A 17,988-nucleotide genomic window follows, 5' to 3' on the forward strand; every position below is an offset into this window, starting at 1 on the left:
GGCAGCTGAACCTTCCCTTGATGTCTGGAGCCTGCTAGGCATGGGATCAAGAGCTACTCCAGAAATATGCCTGCTAAATGTAAATAATGGCAGGGGAGCAGCAAAGGTGGTGAAACCTGAGAAATCGCTCATTTCGTGTACACGTTCCTGCTGCAAGAGAGGGCCTCTGCCTGAGAGGACAGTAAGAGCAGAAAACATGAAATAAAAGGCTGGTTCCCCGCCCGCCCCCCCCCCCCCCCCCCCCCCCCCCCCGCAGTATACAGGCAACTCTGCACATTTTTGGTATCAACATTTGTCATTAGTTGTCTAAAATAATGGTTATTTCCAAAATAGGTAAGCGAAGAGGAAGAGGAGGCAACAGGTTTTGCCATGGCCAAAAGAGAGTGTGATGTGCCCACCCTGTCTCCCCCTCCCTGTGACAGTCATGGTGAGCATTGGGAGATCTGGGCACCATCAGGGCCTCAAGCTGATGCTGTCAGTGGCCAGAGTTTGCTGGAGATCACCTTTGCTTCACCTTGCCTGGCAGTCATTATTTGGCCTGTTTCACAAAGCAGTGTGTTTCGAGGAACAGTTTCCTTGCCAACCCAGGATTATCAGGGATCGACAGCGTGTGGGTGCCTCCCTGCAGCTGTCCTGCTGGAGTCTGGCTTGGGTTCCCTGGGTGGCCCTGGAAACCACAAGTGACCTGGAACTCCTTGTGCAGAGGTGCCTGGTTGCAGTCGGAGGTATTGGGGCTCGCCTGGGCACTGCAGGGATAACACCTTTGGAGGCATTGCTTTCCATTTTATGCTGGAGGAGATCAGCTCTGACTTAAGAACCTGAGCACAGGCAAAAACTTCAGCCCGCACTTTCCACCCAAGTCTGCTGACCACAAATGATGGGATATCTTTGACCAAAGGCTAGCTGGAGTGGTGTCTGTGTCTGTTTCTGCAGAACAGAGAAGGCTGATTTGTGTAGTGGGGTTTTTTGTCTTGGGCTGGGTGGGGTTTTTTTGTTGTTTTTTTTTTTTTTTTTTTTTTCCCCTCCCCCCCCTTGTTTTATGTTTTTTTTTATTGTCTCTTCCAATAGAGAAGTTAGAAACTTGATGTCTTGCTCTTCAGCCCCATGCAGGAAGTTCTGATATGATTAAGGCAAATATCCCTGAGATGCTTCTGTCTCACATATGCACTGTGTTTTGACTTACAGTAGTTTTCCCCTTTCTTTTCTGTATGCTACTTCTAAATGAAAATTAGACTTGTAAGCAATGTCCCACAAGAGTCAAGTATGTTTTAACTGATAGAGCCATTCAATCACCTGCCGTTAAGCCAGCCCAGGAAAATACTGTGATACTGAGCAAACAGCGTGCATTTGTGTTGTTCAGAGGTAAGGGTGAATAATGCCACTGGAGTGTGCTTTTCCTGAAGTTTGAAACTGCCTTTGCAAAGGTTACCTTGGAAACAGGTGGCTTAAGAGAGCAGGAAGATTTTTCTGTACACATCCCTTGCTTCCTATGGACAATTAAATTGGATTGTCCCTTCCAAAGTATGTGTGGAGTGAGCATACTCTGGGCTGCGTGTGTCCCTTCCTCAGCAAGGATAAAGGACATTGCTGCACTGCTGTGGATTTCAGCGTATTTCAGTTTGTGCTTCCCCTCTGTATCTTTCCAGGTACACATCCCCTTGGTGTGTGGTTGTCTTTTCAGGGCTATCTGCTGCAGGCCCCTCTGGAGCAATGTCACACACAGGCTCTGGGTTCATACCTGTAACGGGGCGATGCATGAAAGCCCATTGATATCTTCCGTGGTGATGGATATGTGATGTGTCGTTGCCTCCCAGCATTTGTGTCCAAAACGTCTTTTACTGCTGTAACAGATTACACTTAAATAGTGTTGCAAAGGCACCTGCCAGTTGGCATCCTCTGTGGAGCTCTGCTGCGGGTGCAGGTAGCCTGTGCTCTGTGGCTTTCAGTGAGTTGCTTGTGCTTGCATGCCTTGGGGACAGTGTGAAGTCCACTTTCTTCCCAGGCCCTCCTAAAGCATATTTGATCATTTTTTAAGTTCTGTGTGCATCAACTGGCTTTGTTACCAGTTTGTGACCTGACAAGTTGTGTCCATCTTATGCAGTTGGAGGATGAAGGAGCATTGGTGGCGCTTGGGGCTGGGTTATCCCTCTGTGTCACACTGGAACTGGCAGCGTAAAACCTGTATGTAGTTACGGTTTGCTTATATGTCAAATCCCGTGCTAAAAGCTACACACATATAAGTACATATGATGAAACTTCATTTTCTACTCAAGTATGTTTATCTCCTGTCACCATAAAATGTGCGTAGCTCTTCACACTCTGTCTATACTAACTTGCAGTGTTGTAGGATGCAATATAATCATGGTGTTGTGCTGACACAGACACAGGAGCACGGGGACTGTGCTTAAGCTCCTGCTTTGCCGTACAGCCTAAAGGTGGCAGCCTCGGCTGGCTCTTTTCCGGTTGCTTTTATCTGCACAGAAGTAGGCTTGTTTTTAGTGTTGCATTTTGGGAACCTGGTATATATGCAACATGGGGTGCAGGCTTGGGGCTTTTTATGTAACACCCAGAGAAGCTGTTGCTTGTTAGGGAGGAAAAAAAAATTGTTTTTTCTCCTGTAAAGACGATTCAGCACTACCAAGCTGAAAATCTTGAGCTTGATCTGTTAATATAACTTTCCTTCCTTTTCCTGTTGTCTGGTAAGGAGAAGCCAAAGTTCTCAATGCTGACTGAAGTACAGGTGTTTGTGAGAGGTCTAAGAAATCCCTGTCACGGCTTTTGCAAACAGTTCTGATTTTCAATGTGGGAAGTTAGGAGCATTTTATTGCTTTGTTACAGCAAAATTAGGCCCTGAATGTTGTTCTTGTGTCTGGCTGAAATACATTCCTAGTGTGATGGATACAGTGTTTTACTATTAATGCTCATTTTTTCTAACCACTTATTTGTAGTCTCTGTGCATTAAATCAGTTTTGTAAACAAGGTAAACAGGGATGACAGCCACTGTCTTACAAAATAAGCCTTAGGAGGAGGAGTATCTCATTTGGCTCATGACAAAGGCTTTGTAATTTAGAATGATGTAGGTCATTGCTCTGGGCGAGAAGTGAAGCACTTCTAATACCAATTGGCTTTTATGGGAACAGGAGGTATTAAAAGTTGTGGGATTTTGATCTCTTAGTTGTTCATAAAGGCCATAAACTCTGCACGTAATGCCATTCGCCTCGACTACTGCCTGTGTGCCCCCAAAGTGGCTGGCACCTCCTCGGTCCTGCTGTGCAATGGCTGGCATCGGGGTGGCTGAGCTGACATGCACCTCCCTGAGCATTTTCCTGACCAGATGGTTTTCGGTAGGTAGGCTGTTGGCTTTGTTCTGGGTAGCTGCATACAATTCTGTGATTTCTGAGTCACCCTGACTACGGTGGGGCACAAAGCCTGCGTCCCAGTGCTGGGGCCAGGCGGCCGGTAGCCACTCCACCTCTGCTGTTGTTCCCCACGGCTGGCTAGTGGATCTTGCCAGTGCTTTGGACAGCACGTGCAATACAACTTGTACTTGTTCCTCTGCTGGTGTCGCCTTTCGGGTGACCTTTTAAACAAAGCAGTTCATGAGGTTTTCACAGGTGGGCAGGCAGGGAGCAGATGAAGCTCATTCTCCCCTCGGTGGCCACGGAGAACCACACCAGCCTCTGCCCCTGTAGAACGTGCTGGTGGTGGTTGTACCAATGGTGCTTTAAGCTCTACGTGGACAAGTGAGACTTCCTTAATTCAGGAACAAAGTCTCCTCCTTATTTACATTTTTTTTTCATCTTTGTTTCGAGGCCACATCTGGGTGCTGGTGTCTGAAGCAGTGCCGCACTACTGTGGGGTCCTGTCTGGGTACAATGCTCTGCTCCAGCTGGGACTGCGAACTTCTGCGTGCGCTCAACTCTGCTCAGCCCAGAAGACCCTGATATTAATCCGCTTTTATGTTTTTTCATTCAGCAGTTTAGATTGTCTGGGTATGATAAGCTGCTGCAGGAGTTGAAAGTTCTTATCTGTTTGTATTGCTTTCATTATTTGTTTGCTTTTCTGGAAGAAAGAAAAGCTATTGGACTTTCTAATTTTCTCTGCATGTTTAGTCATAGCTCCTTAAAACTGGGCTGTGTTTCACAAAAGCTGAGATACTGAGAAAATTCAAATTTCCTGTGTGGTCTCATATGGAAAAATCTCTTCAGTTTTTAGATTTTAGCATATTGAAAATACACTTTCTTGTGACATGTTTACCATCTTCTGCTCTCGTCTCATACTCCTGCATCCACTTAGTTTAGAAATGGATTCTTCTGATCACAAAATGTTCCTTTCCTTCCCTTGCGTCCCAGAAGGCGGCAAAGTGTTTTGGTGCCTGGAGGTTGAAATGTATGATGCAGCATTTAGCAATGAATCAGCAGGTCCTTTATCTTGTTTGTCACAACAGTTCACGTTTGTGCATCTTAGATGTCAGATCCAGGAAGGTGTCCTGCCGTCCCAATGTGACAGTCTCAGGGCTGGCTCAGCTGGGCAGAGGGTAAACTCTGGTGTGTGTCCATGTGCATGCTGTGTCAGGCTTTGGAAGGGGATATGAGCTACTCAACAGCAAAATCTAGTGAAGCTCCAGTATTTAGGGTCATTTGTCTGTTAGGTGAGGGTATAAAGATGGATGCATTTTGTTTATCTTTTGGGAAAGGAAGTCAGAGAAGGGCCTTCCCTGTCTCAGGCTCTACACTGAATATTGAGATATCCGTAATCTAATGAGCACACTTTTGGAAACTGTTGATCTTCAAGGAAACTCCACGAAAAGGAGGCTGGCTGCAGACAGCAAGTTGAACATGGCTGCATGTTAGTAGCATTACTAGGATGCTGTTTCAGCACCAGCCATCCCACCTGACTATTAAGCACATGGTACCCTGTGGGCATCATCCAAATAAATAATGAATGAGGCGTAATGTGTGGGGTGCATTTTAAATTTATCACAACCAGGAAGATGGTTCCGCTCAGGAAAGCTGTGCAATGGATTCCTTGGCAAATGAACACTGTGGGAGGAAATGCAGAGCTATTTGCAATGTAAATAGTTTTTTAATTCAGTTTCACAGGCCCTCCCCTCATGCTGTTAAATAAGTTTGAAGTGAAGCCCAAAGAGTTGTTATCTGCTCAAAGGCAGAACAAACATTTTCATGTTATCACCTTTTTGCCCTGTACGTGAGGGAATGTGGCATGCCAGATACCAGTATTGTCTCCCTGGGACTGTGTCACTTTGCTGGGAGTCCAGTGTCAAATTTACCATGAGCGAATGGTTTAGACTTCTTTGTTTTAATGTCTCTGCTAAAGAGACAGAAATCCCAGTATTACCTTTTCCCATCTCTCCCTAGCTGAGCTAGAGCCCTTGCAGGGTTTTCTGCATTAGGATGTCTGTGCCTTCAACAGCAGCTTGCCTTAAGCTCAGACTTAAGCCCTGGCTGAAAGGGGGCACAGCTGGGACCTCTGGTCACCCAAGGAAAAGGCTGCCTCTGCCATGGGAGAAGGATTTGCTGCCAGTCCTACTGCAGCTCCTCAGGTACCAGGGCCTACTCTTGAACTGCTTTGTATCTGCACAACAAGGACCTTTGTTGAATGGATGTTGTATGTTTTCTTTCTCAAATGGGGTGATGGTTAAGTGGTTTCTTCTTCCCTTCAAAATGAGTGAACTTCCAAACCTCTAAGCTGGTGAGTATTGACTGACTCACTAATGGGATTAGTGGAGACCAAACACATTATGTCTGGTTTACTTGGACATGGGCTTGTTGCAAGCCTGAATGCACAGCTCTGGCTGGTAAAGCAGTGCTTAGCTGCTGTGTGTGTGCTGAAAGCCAACTGTTCGGTTGGTAGAATGGGGAACGGAGTTAGGGAGAAGGGTTAATTCTTTGTTCCTTGCCCACACATACCACGGAAGTGACAGAAGATGGGCCAAACCCACCACTATGAGAGCCCCTGTTAATGTTTTCTTTTCTAACAGAGGTTCAGCTCTTATCAAGGCTTTTGAAGAGTATTGTTGCAGCTCACATTCTCCTGCTGAATCACTTTTAGGAAGCGCAAGTTTGAAATTACCCCTCTTTCCAGGCCTTATCAGTTTTTGGAGATTTAGTACGAAAAGAGCCTATGTGCTCTGCTGAATGCTGTTTTCAGGCAGTTGGCAGCTCCAGAGGCCAAATTGTTTTTCCCTCCTTGTGCCCTGTCAGCCCGGTGCCCTGCGAGTGGTGATCCTGGCTCGCCGCTGCCTTTCTGGAGCTGCTGTGCTTTGCCATGGACGGGAAGAGCAGCATCAGAGGTTGTCTGCTGTCATATTTCCGATGGATGAAATCCCATGAGCATTGCTGTAGAGATCACACCAATGACCACCCCGAGCACACTGAGTTGCACAGCACTCGCCATGCCTGCATCTCCTCTGTTGCCAGGGCTTTTGCCCACTCTGCTCCTGCAGAAATATCTGCTGCACCCTGCTAATGCATCTGAAAATAGCCTGGGAGGAAGCAGAATGACTAGACCAAACAGAATAGATCTTGGCTGTGTCACTGAGACCAGAGCCTCTGCCTGGCCCCCCAGGTGCTAAGTGGGCAGCCCAGCCCTGCTGCTGGCTTTGCTGGGAAGAACAGTGGGGTAGGATGCAACCACCCCTTCAGAGGCTGGAGACCCGGACCCGAAGGCGTGAGGCTGAGGAGGTGTAGGGCTAGCTAGGCTTTTTGTGTCTGGATCTGCTGGCTGCAAGATAAGCTGGGATGTTGGGGATGGAAAGCCTTGCAGCCAAGCAAGATGCAGTGAATTGTCAGTCCACAACATGACCTGTGGGAATACAGTGTTGGCTTTCACCCTCTGTGGCATGATCTTCTCTTGTGCAAACACACAACCGCACCTGAAGTTGTGCAAATATTCTCCACTGTGTTAAATCCATCATGAACTTGGTGGTCATGCTTATCAGAGCTACATAATTAAGTTTTAACTCCTTGTATGAAAAGGGCAGTCCAGAAGTGCATTTAGGATCCACTTAGGAGTGGTGGAGGTGATGTTGGGCCTGGGGCAAGGCTGGGCTGGTGATGTCCTCTGGCTCCCCGTGCACTGTTTAGAGGCACTTGGGCCTGTTAATTCCCCTTCTCCTTAAAATAAGTAAGCAAACACAAAGTTGGTTTTTGGAGGCCGGATTTACAGTGCAGCTCATGGGCTATTGTGTGTGCCATGGCTAGGGGTGGGAGGGCCAGGCAAGACCAGCCAGTGCAGGAGCAAGCACCCTGGGTCTCCTCATGGCACTCCCCCCATAAGGCTACTGGCAGGGGTACACGGGCCAGGATTGCATTGCTGCCCTTACCACATAGAACATCAGTATAAGAATGTGGTCAGAGAAGTAATGCAGCCATGCTGGCACTTATGTGTCGGGGATGAAATTCTTCACACAACAGAAGGTCCCCCCTCACAAGCCGGTGCTTGGGGTGGTGGTGGGATGTGGGGGGCTGGCATGTGTGGGCCTTCTGCTTGCTTAGTTACTTTCCTTGCCTTGTCCTGCCATTGCATGGACGTGCTTAGCCCAAGTGCAGGTGAACTGTCTGGCTGAAAGCTAGAGGAAGAATTTGGCATACAGCTCACTTAAACTAAAAGCACTGAAAATGCGTATTGGTTGTTGGTGTCCTCTGCTCATTTGCTGGTCGTGATTAGGACCTGCAGGGACATTCCTGGAGAGGTCAGGCTGGGCTCACCCACAAGCTGCTGGGGCTTGGTTAGGAAGAAGGTTGTCCTCATTCTCTCTTGTGGGAAATTTGTCTTTGTCATCTCTGTTTTCCATCCTGCAGTTTATTTATGGCATTCCCTTTATCTCCACAGGCCTGGTGTGATCACCATGCAGGCACTTTCAGAAGAGGACCGAAGGCTGTGGATGGAGGCGATGGATGGCCGGGAACCGGTGAGCAGAAATATTAGCAAAAAAACACTGGAAAAAAAATTGTGGAGAGCTTTTTGTAACCTGGGGCAGATTGTTTGCTGCAAAGCAGGCTGTCATGCAGTGCCTGCCAGCCGGTGTGAGAGCTGTATCCGTGGGGCAGCTTGTGCTTTCTGCCAAGAGAATAGTTTAATCCCTTGGTTAAATATTTGAGGTAATACTGTATCTCCTGTGCTTGGATTGCTTGAAGGTGCGGTGGAAAGGAGGAGGGTAGGCTTGGCTAGCACAAACACGCTGCTGTGCTGTTCTGAAAAGAAAACATAGCAAGAAGACCAGTGGAAGAAAATACACTCTAGATTTCTAGGGCTTTTTGAGTCCTGCAACTCAGCTGGCAGCTGTTTCTAGGTCTTATAGAGAACTGCAGATTTTGTGTGAGCAGAGGAGTGTAGCCCCTCTTCTCCATACTCAGTGATAGCTTCTTCACCGCTGTCTTTTCTCCTGCCATGCCAAAGCTGTACAGGCTTTCTCACCTCTGGAAGGGATTATGGAGGTTTTCAGAAAACTCATAGTTACTGCTTTTTTTATTTTTTAATGCGTATGCAGACATTACTGCCAAGCTTAAAGAGCTTTGGGCTGGTTCTGACTGGGTTCTGTCAGAGAAACGCGGGTGTGGGCGCTGTGTGTTGCTGGTGTGGTGCTGCCTGGTTTCAGCATGGCGACTGTTCAGCAATGAACAGCAAACGCAGCATTGCCAAGCAGCCTTTGTACGCAGAGTGAGACGAGGCTGCAGGCCTCTGTGGCATGGCCAGAAGCGTAGCAGGGTACAAAAAGAAACTTTGTGAATAGCTAGAGCAGCCAGGGCTGTTATGGGACAGCCTGTACATTTTTTGGAGTAGATGTCTGTGCTTTTGGGCTTGAGTCAGGCTCTGGCAGTCGGAGGAGAGTCCATGCAGGGAGCAGGGTGTCCTCTCCCAGCACGGTCCCACTGCCACAGACTGGTACTGATTTGAACAGATGCCCCCTCTCCAAATCCATGAACAGGTCCTTGTTTGTCAGAAATAAGTGTTAAAGCCAGGTGAGTTGTGGATACATGTGGGCTGATCAGGATATGCTGGAAAGCATATGCTGGGCTTAGTCAAGCAATTTGCTTTTGAAACTTGCAGAGGTTTGGAGGTCAGGAAGGCTGTGTGTGTGTGCTGCTGTGTAGTTCAGGTAAAGGATTTCATTGTGGATTACAGCCAGGTCTCAGCCTGGAATCGTAGATCTGTTGGGTAATTCAGGTAGGATGGGGCTGTGGGAGGTTTCTAGTCCAACCTCCTGTTCAGAGCGGATTGCTCAGGATCTTAATCTGGTTGGGTGCTGAAAGCATCCAAAGGAGGAACTTGTACAGCCTCCCTGGGCTCTAGCTCTGCTGGTTGATCATCCTCCTGCTAGCCTGGTCTGAACCTCCCCTGTTTGAATTTACACCTATTGTCTTTTGTCCTCCCACCATGCACTGTTGTGAGGAGCCTGTCTCTGGTTTTCTGATGCTTTCCCTGTAGGAGGGGTGCTGTCAGGTCTCCACAAAGCTTTTTTTTCTCCAAGCTGAATAAACCTCACTCCCTAATGGGGCGTGGGCTGCGTAGCTTGTACCTACCCCTGATGGTGATGACAGCTCTCTGCCATGTTCATTTCCTCCCTGCAGCAAAATCATACTTCTGGGCAAACATGCTCAGCTGCACCTGCAGACATACTATTTCCAAGTACAGGCATTGCGGAAGGTGCAGGCACAGAGGCAAAAAAGGGCTGAATATGTGTTGTGTGTGCAGGACAACCTCTGCTCCCTTTTTCTGTCATATGCTGAAAAAGAACTCTTGTTTAGGAGAACCAGCCTACTCTTCCACCTTGGCTCTTGACCTGTGTGGCCCTGCCCTGGGGCAGCTGTAGTGGAGACACTTGGGTGTAAGGCATACCAACCTTTCCAGTGCCAACATGCAAGCTGTCTTGTTCCCTCCTAAATTAATCCCTGCCTTCATTCTGGTGGCACCTGGAGACAATATTTTCAATTTCTTCAGAAACAAAATGTGCATACTTGCTCCTAGTCTGAATCAAGTCTTCTGCTCCATCAGCCTGCTCACCTACTTCCCACTGCCTCACCTTTTCTGGGAGCTGTTATTGCAAGGGTGCGAAACCCAGTCACCTGCAACGGGAGCTGTGTGAATATGGTCACCCAGTTGCATTTTGACCTGCTGGTGTTACTAGGATTTGGCACAACAGCAGAGCAGGTCTGTTCAGATTGTGTTGCAGAGCTGCAGCCAGAGATTTTGCGTGTTTGTAAAGCACTATGCATGTGAAAGGTGCTGTGAAGTAACTGATGCAGGACTGCCTGGATTATCCTGTTTCAGAATCTGGTTATATGAACTCCTTCAAAAACACACAGGTCTTCATGCTGCCACCTGCATATTTTTATTCTTCCCTATCATGCCCATCAGCTTAGGGTAGCTTGCTCATCCAGCATGTCAAGGATTGTCACTGCACATTAATTAAATACCTCACGGCCCTTAAATGCTAATGGCATTTAAACCTGGCCTTCCAGGTGTGGCGCAGGAGCCATGGGAATGAAGCCTGTATGGAAATGGGTCCAAGAGGCATTTTACTGATGAAGATGGTGCATGTTGACAGATGAGGTAGCTCCTTATCCTCAGTGATCCTCCTTGATTCATCAGAAGTGAAGCTGTTGGTCTGTTCTGTTTGGATCTTTATCTTGAAGAACCAGGGTGTGGGATGTTACCTACTCTGCAGACGTTTCCTTGAGCAAGAGACAAGGATTTAACCTTTGGACTCCTAGGAATATCCAATCTCTGCTTCGACTGTATTTCTGTAACCAAAAAATCCCTACTGGAAAGAATGTCTGGTTTTCCTTTGATTTGAATATTGAGTGTGGGAAAGCTTGGCACGGTGGGCTCAGTAATTCCATGTGCAAATTCAGGCCGTGGAGAGATTGAAGCGGACTGGACTTTGTTTCTGAATTATAATTAAAAAATTAAAACCAATTGTTATATTACATTTTAGTAAGATCTGAACATAGAATGTAGGCTGTATTAGCAAAGACATTTGTCGCAACTTGAAAAGATTTATTATCTATCTTACAGTCAAAGCAGTCTCCAGATAGCTATCATCAGTGTTAATTCTTACCACTTGTTATTAATTTGGCTAAAAACTTTGTGTTGACTTTGGGTTTTCTTTTATGTTACAGAGGCTGGAAATAGAAGAAACTGCAAACTCTGTAGCAGAGCAGTTGTATTCATGTTAAGATACTCAGGTTAAGTTTCCTATGGTATTTCTCATCTGGTGATACAGTTTGGAAATGTATATGGTTGAGGCCAGAGTGATTCCGAAACTTTGTTGGAACCTAAGTCAAGAATAAAAGTTGTTTTGGCTTGTAGTGGCAGCTGTGGTAGGCTACAGGATTAAGAGGCGCACAAATTAGGCTGTTTGCTTTGTGGCAAAGAACTGAAGGTAAGCATTTTAGTAAGGTTGTGGCTTTGCTTCCCAAATCTGCAGCAAGCTTGCCAGCCAAGAGAGATGCTGATGTCAGTGGTTCCTACTATTGCCTTCCGATCAGGTTGGTTATCTTAGAAATCATTCTCACATCGGTGAGGGCAGAAGTGAGGTAGTGGGCCTGAAGTATTTGGGACATGAAAACATTTCTCCATGAAGGTGAGCCTTGCAATATAAAGGTACATAGAGGGTTAAGGGTATGAAAAATGTTAGATCGTATATCCCTGTTGAGCTGTATTAATCCATTGTTCATAACCTTTTGAGTGGTGATGGAGAAGTTAGTGTTAAATGGCAAATGCAACAGGCTGTGATCCAGTCAGAGGAAATAAAATATGGATGGGCTTTGAGCAGTGCTGTTCTGACATTCACATCATGCTGCTCTTTGCTCAATTTGTTTTTTCTTTTCTGTTCTTTAAAGCAATACAAGTCTATAAAAATACAGCCAGCATTTCATATTGGTTTTGTTAGCACTGTGCAGCTGAGCACACCACAGGCTGGGGATGAGCAGCTGGTCTTCTGCCCTTGCAGGGGAGGGAGGAAGGACTCTGAAATAGAGATGCATCAGCAGTGCTTTCTCCTGTCCTTCTGCTCCCCTGACTTGCTCTTCAGTTCTTTAACATAACCTGCAAGTTCACAAAGGCAAGAACAAAGTGCAAAGCCCCTCGTGTGCTTCAGGAAGCCTGTGGCTGGTCACTGAATGGAAAGGCAGCATGGCAGAAGTCGGTGGGTTTTGTCTTGGGAGCTCCCAGGGGTCCGACAGGGCCCTTTCCTTTTGGCCCTCGCATGGCTTAGTCCTTGTGTGATGAAGTTCCATCCTCTGGATAGCAAATAAGGTTTCTGCTCCCATTCAGAAGTGGATTCAGGACCTCACCACTCTGATGTCTAGAAACCTTCCTAGGACTTACCACCCACCCCGGTTTCCTCATGTCTGCTCCTCCATGTGAGGGCACTGGGCTGCGCAGCAGTTGTGCCACCTGAGGCTGAGGGCCATGGGGGACAGTCGAGTGGAAGCACATGTGAACCTGCACAAGAACTTGGAGCCTTTCCTCGGCGGTGGGGATCTGACCCTGCCCCATTTCAGGGCGCTGAGGGCTCTTGCTTGCAGCCAGCCAGAGCTCGGGGCGATCGGCTATACTGCGGTGGGTGTGAAGGACCGTTTCCTTTTGCAGCTGCCTTGGGGCTCCCAGCAATGTCCTGGCTCAACAGAGACCAGCTCCTCCGCAGCTCCACAGCTGCGAGGGCCACCCTGAGCCCCGTGGGGCTGTGGCAGCTGCACTGGCACTGGGGGAGTGGGCGATGCTGCACTTCAGGTGCTCGGCATCACCCCTACGCCGCGCTGGGAACGGACTTTGGGCTGTTCTTGGTCGTCCCCCCGCGCCATGGGCCTGTGGGCAGCACCAAATGGAGCGGGGCGGTGCTGGGGGGGGGCCGTGCGGCCACCTTCCACTAGGTGGCGAGCTGAGACCAGCCTGCCCCTCGGACCTGGGCCCCCGCGGGCCCGGCCACCCCTCTGTGCCCCCAGCCGGGGGCTGGGGGTGTGTCCGCGGCTGCCCTCGCCCACCTGCCCTGGGGGGCTGTGGGGTTGGGGGAGCGACGTGCCCCCCAGAGCCGGGCTGCCCGTGCTTGCCGCCCAGCTCCTGTGCTCCAGGGCCGGTTGTGCTGCCTGAGGTGGGGAAAGCGCTCATTTCCCAGTTTTGTCCCCAAAACCTGCCACAGCTCAAAATCAGAGCCGCTTCCCTCCTGTGTTCCTCTGTCTTCCTTCTCCTGCTGTCCGAAGACGAACAACTGATAATTTTAGGGGAAGGCAGTGTTTAATTGTGGTAAACTGGGGGAAGGTGAGTGCAGACCTTCAGCACTTGCAAAGTCTGTCAGCTTGTCCCTCCCCAGCTGTAGGGGTCCTTCCCCATTCCTTGCCTCTCCCTGAGGCTGGGCGTTTCCATGGTGACCATGCCACCATCTCCTGTCGCTCCACTTTGGGTCTGGCATGTCCTTCCTGGGGTCCTTTCGTCAGATGCCTGGCAGATGCCTGGGTGCTTTGCTGTGGGGTCTACGCCCTCCTCAGATCTGGCCCATGGTGGGTGTTGGTTTGGTTTGATGAAAGGGACAGAAGCGGGGCAGCAGGGGCTGGTAGCATGGCTGCTGGTCAGCAGCTCCCCCACCTCACCACCGGCCTGGTGGCTGCAAGGCAGGAGCCTTCCTGGGGCATTCTCCTTCAGGGTCTCCAGCTGTTCCTCCACATGGACCATGCAGCGCTGAGGCCAACGGTGGTGGGATGACAGCCACCAGTGCAGCATGCCAGAAACACCTCTGAGGCTCCTGCTGCCGTGGTCCTGGTCCCAGCCCTGCAGCCATGGTCCAGCTGTTCGGTGGTGCTGGAGCCTGTTCGACATTGCTGCTCTGGAAATGTGGTGGTGTGATTTTGTAGCAAAGCTCAGCCTTGCATTCCTGTCCAACACGCAGCACCCTCGCCTCCCGCCTCCTCCTCAGATATTGCTTCTGGGAATTCTTTCTGAAATTGTTTTTCATTTTCCTTGTCTAATTATACAAAATGGTGAGAGATTAATTTCCCAGTGGAAATGATGTCTTTTGAACTCAATCCAGTGCTTTCAACCTCAGCATTCCTGTCATTTTGGCTCATTCAGAAAATAAATTAACTTGAAGGACTTCAGTCCCAGCACCTGTGCCACTACAGGGGGACAGCTGAGCACCAACTACACACCCTCCCAACCTCCCCACATTGTGCTGGAACGTGCTGGAAGCTGCAGATGTGCTTTATCGCTTTAATTCCTTTCGTTTCCAACCGACTCCTCAGAGGTCATTTTCTTCTATATTCGTTTTGGTACTGCACTCATTACCTCTGCAGCTAAGTGTTTCCAGCAGAGCTTGAAAAACCTTCTTTGATGGAGATGGGGACCAGTGATTTGTGCTTAGGATGTGGTGTTTACGACTGATGCTGCACCAGCATTGGGCAGGGCTTGAGGACCGGCCACTTTGGTTACTGACAGTGTCAGCAGCACTCTGCTCTGCGGGTACTGGCTGTAAGGTGGTAGTCACAGAGAAAAGTGCATTATTAGAGATAGCAGAAAAACTTTCACCCAGAATATCTTTGACTACAGATGGTGGTCTTTGGCTGTTTTCTCTTTGCAAGGGAAAATCTGTGGGTGAGATGGCAGAGTAGTCATCACGTTTGCTCTTCTGGTGCTCTCCAGGGTTTTGTCCATGCCTGTCTCTTCAGCTTGTTTCCTTCACAGCCTTTTCCACACTGATCTTTTTACCCGCTTGATCCCACAGATGTGTGTTTCTATGGGCTTTCCAGAGAAAGATGGTTATTTGTGTATGCTTTGTCGTGCAGTTTTTTCATGGGCTTCGTCCTGTCTGGGTTTGTTTGCTTACGGCAAATTCTTTCTTTCAGTTCTGTTTTCCATGACATGACTCATTCCAGTTGCTGCTTCTCCATCTCCCTGTCTCTCTCTGCTGAACAAAATGGATTTTTCCCTGCTCTGCCCCCTCTCAGTGTCTAAGTTTCTACTGTTTGCTTTTTCTCTTTGCCTCTAATCTTCTCCCCAACCCAGATGACCTAGTGAACTCTCCCTGAACGGAAGCTGCAGGCTTGCCTGTGCTCTCACTGCCTGCGAGCATCTGACCTACCTCTGAGAGCAGCACCTCTGCCTCAGTGGAGGCACATCACGTGTGCTGCAGTGATGGTGATTCCCACTGCCGGCTTGGTGGCAAAACCTGACCCAGTGGAGCCCCTGCTTGGCTTTTTTGCTTCCCACAGTTCAAGAGTTTTGCCCAGAAAAGTTCTGTGTCCTTTTTGGGGACAAGGTTGCAGAAGAGGATCCTCAGAGAATCAGCCTGAGCTTTTCAGCTCAAATGATAATTTGTCACGTTCAGTGTTAGTTTTTGTATTGCATGCTCTTACCACTGTTCCCTTCTTCTCCCTCCCCTGCTGCATAACCTATTTTAAGCCTAAAATAATAGTAACTTTACATTGAGTTTAGAAGCTTTTGTTTTGTTTCCAAAGCATTTAAGCCAGTGAGGTCCTAAGCCTTGACTTCAGGCTTTTATTCGTGGTTCCAGCAAATGCTGCTTCAGTGGCTGATAACTTACCCAGCCAGAATCACTGCTGCTTCAGGCTGACAGTTTTCTGTCCTTTGCTTAAGAAGCTATTTGGGTCATACTGAGGAAAAGACTGAGAAAAGCATTCTAGATCATCCTAAAATGGGAAAAGAGCCCTCTGGACTGCTTCTACACAGCTAAAAGTGCTATCCTCCCCACTTTTGGAAAGTTTGCGACCTCTTTCTTCTAGCTCTCTTGTTGAGGACTTCCAGGAGCAGAGCAGTGGCTCCTGTCTCTGGTTTTCATCTCTTGTGCATGAATGCCTCACAATTTCTTTAATACATTCTTTGCTGTAGCCAGCTTTGCCATAGCACTCTTTGCTGAGGTCTGTGCTGCACGAATTTGCTACGAAAGTTGGGCTTTAGTTGGAGGCTAGGATGGTTGGTCCCAAGAGGTGAGTTGGGTTTCGCTGTCCCTTTGGGGGAAGATCTTGGTTCTGTGGGGGAAGCACTGGCAGCTGCCCGTCTCCTCTGGTATTGTCTGCTGCTGATATCCACTGAAGCAAACTTGCAGAGGAGTACAGGCTGGGGGCTGGAGTGCAGGTCTGGTCACTGATCCATGGGACGTCATACAACGCACGTCTTCTGCATGGGACACCCACTGACTCTGCTGCAGCATGTGCATTTCTTTCACTTTAGTTCAGGCCAGGAGGTAAGCATGGTGGTGAGAGGTGATTTGAGTTTGCAGAGTCCCTGGGGAAAGATGGCTAATCGAACTTGAATTGCAGTTTGCTGGCAACGAGTGCAGTGTGTGTGGGAACAGGATAGATCAGCTGACATGCGGCAACTTGATTATAAGTCTGGACAGGCGAACTAGTTTAAGAAAAGGTTGCAGAGTGATTGCATCAAGAAATTCCTTGAGAGTGCTTTACTGTGAACCTAGCTGTCCACCCTTTGGCTGCATGTGTCCAGCTGTGCTGGCAGCCTCTACAGGGAAGCACAAAGCACTCGATTGAAACGAAAGACCAAAGACAGTGTGTTTGCTTTCCTTTTCTCTCTGCTCTTCTATCACCTCTGTTTAGAATTATTTCAGCAGGCAATTCAAGAAACATGTAGAAGTTTGGAGAATAGCTCCATGTTAGTAGAACAAACTTCTCTGCAAATTTGAATAGACTATTAGAGTATTGTGTTCTACTTTAAAAATTAAATTGTTCATTGTACAATCAGTTGCAAAACTAGCTTTTCCTCTTTATTTCTTCCTTTACTGGTCCTTGCATTTCATTTTAAGTAGTGATTTACTGTCCTGCTACAGACCCATCGCAGTTCTTGACCCAGGCTTTTTCCTTGTCCTAGCTGCAGCCTCAGAAGAAAGTCTGACCTTTGAAACTCCATTTTAATAATCTTATTTCTGTACTTCTGGTATCTGTCCTGTGCCACTCTCGGTTTGCTGTTCTTGGCAGACCCTCTGCAGCGCTGTGCCCTTGTGGAGCTGGGCTGGGCTCTGGCTGGAGCAGGCAGGCTGTGGGCATGGCACTGTCAGGAAAGGCAGCTTCTGCGCTGGGCTCAGGCTGCAGCAGTGTGCAGGGTGGCCATGCCCCGTGCTGCCTCTCAGCCAGCATTTGTTGGATGCCATGTGGTAGAAATGCTACTCATGAGTGCTGAGCGTGCTCATGGTGCTGTGTACATGCTGGGGGTGCATAGTTTCCCAGGGAGGTTATTAGCATTGTGGAATTTCAGGTCATGTCTGGGAAGGGGTAAATGTCCTGCTGCAGTTTTGAAGAGGGCACTGAGAACATTTAAATCTCTTGTCAGGCTGGCTCCCAGCACCAGGGAGGCAAAGGGGCACTATGAGCCCTGTGCTACATCCCAGGACTGCTCCAAGGAACCCCCTCTGCAGCTGCCCTGGGCTTGCACAGGTCTCTGGGGGTGAAGGGCGGGATTGGTGCCAGTGGGATTGTGGTCCCCTTTCTGCTGACTTTCCCAGAGCTTTGAGGTCCTTGCAATGGTCTGCGCTGCTCGTCCCTCACGAGTGGCTGTGCAAACTGAGGATTAAAACTGGTCTTGCCTCAAAGATGTCACAGTCTTGGCATTAAACCACCAGTCATTGTTCAGAACAACTGGGCAGTGCAAAACTTCTTTTCACAGACGAGGAATGCAAGGCATGTCTGTGTTACAGTTATTTTAAAAATAAAGATGACACTGTCATTTAAAATTAGGTTGGTTTTGATGTGTTCAGACTCCTTGTTCGTCAGTAAATGTTGAAAGGAGGAAGGGCGTGTGTGCTCGCAGGAGAGAGGGAGAGTGAGAAGCTGGCTGGACTCCAGTGCAGATAGTTGGCGGAGCAGGATGTGCAAGTTGTTGCTCAAGCACCCTAGGAAACTTAGGGAAGGCTGTTAAACTAGTAGAAGTTTTCACTTTTCATCAGTCACTTGAGTGATCTGGCCATATCTGCTCTGCAGGACTTGCTCAAAAATGCTGCTC

The 17,988-nt window shown here is 48.5% G+C and overlaps 1 protein-coding gene across 7 annotated transcripts in view; it reads left to right on the forward strand.

The window, feature by feature from the left end:
• ARHGAP26 (Rho GTPase activating protein 26) overlaps positions 1-17,988 on the forward strand; it is a 155,705-nt gene that overhangs the window by 38,310 nt on the left and 99,407 nt on the right. For all 7 annotated transcript variants that reach the window (XM_040604261.1, XM_040604262.1, XM_040604264.1 and 4 more), the window contains exon 11: positions 7,855-7,933. In XM_040604261.1, the coding sequence (XP_040460195.1) occupies positions 7,855-7,933 (79 nt within the window). The remainder of the gene's footprint in view (positions 1-7,854; positions 7,934-17,988) is intronic.

Source organism: Falco naumanni, chromosome 8 (genome assembly GCF_017639655.2).
Source record: "Falco naumanni isolate bFalNau1 chromosome 8, bFalNau1.pat, whole genome shotgun sequence".
NCBI lineage: Eukaryota > Metazoa > Chordata > Aves > Falconiformes > Falconidae > Falco > Falco naumanni.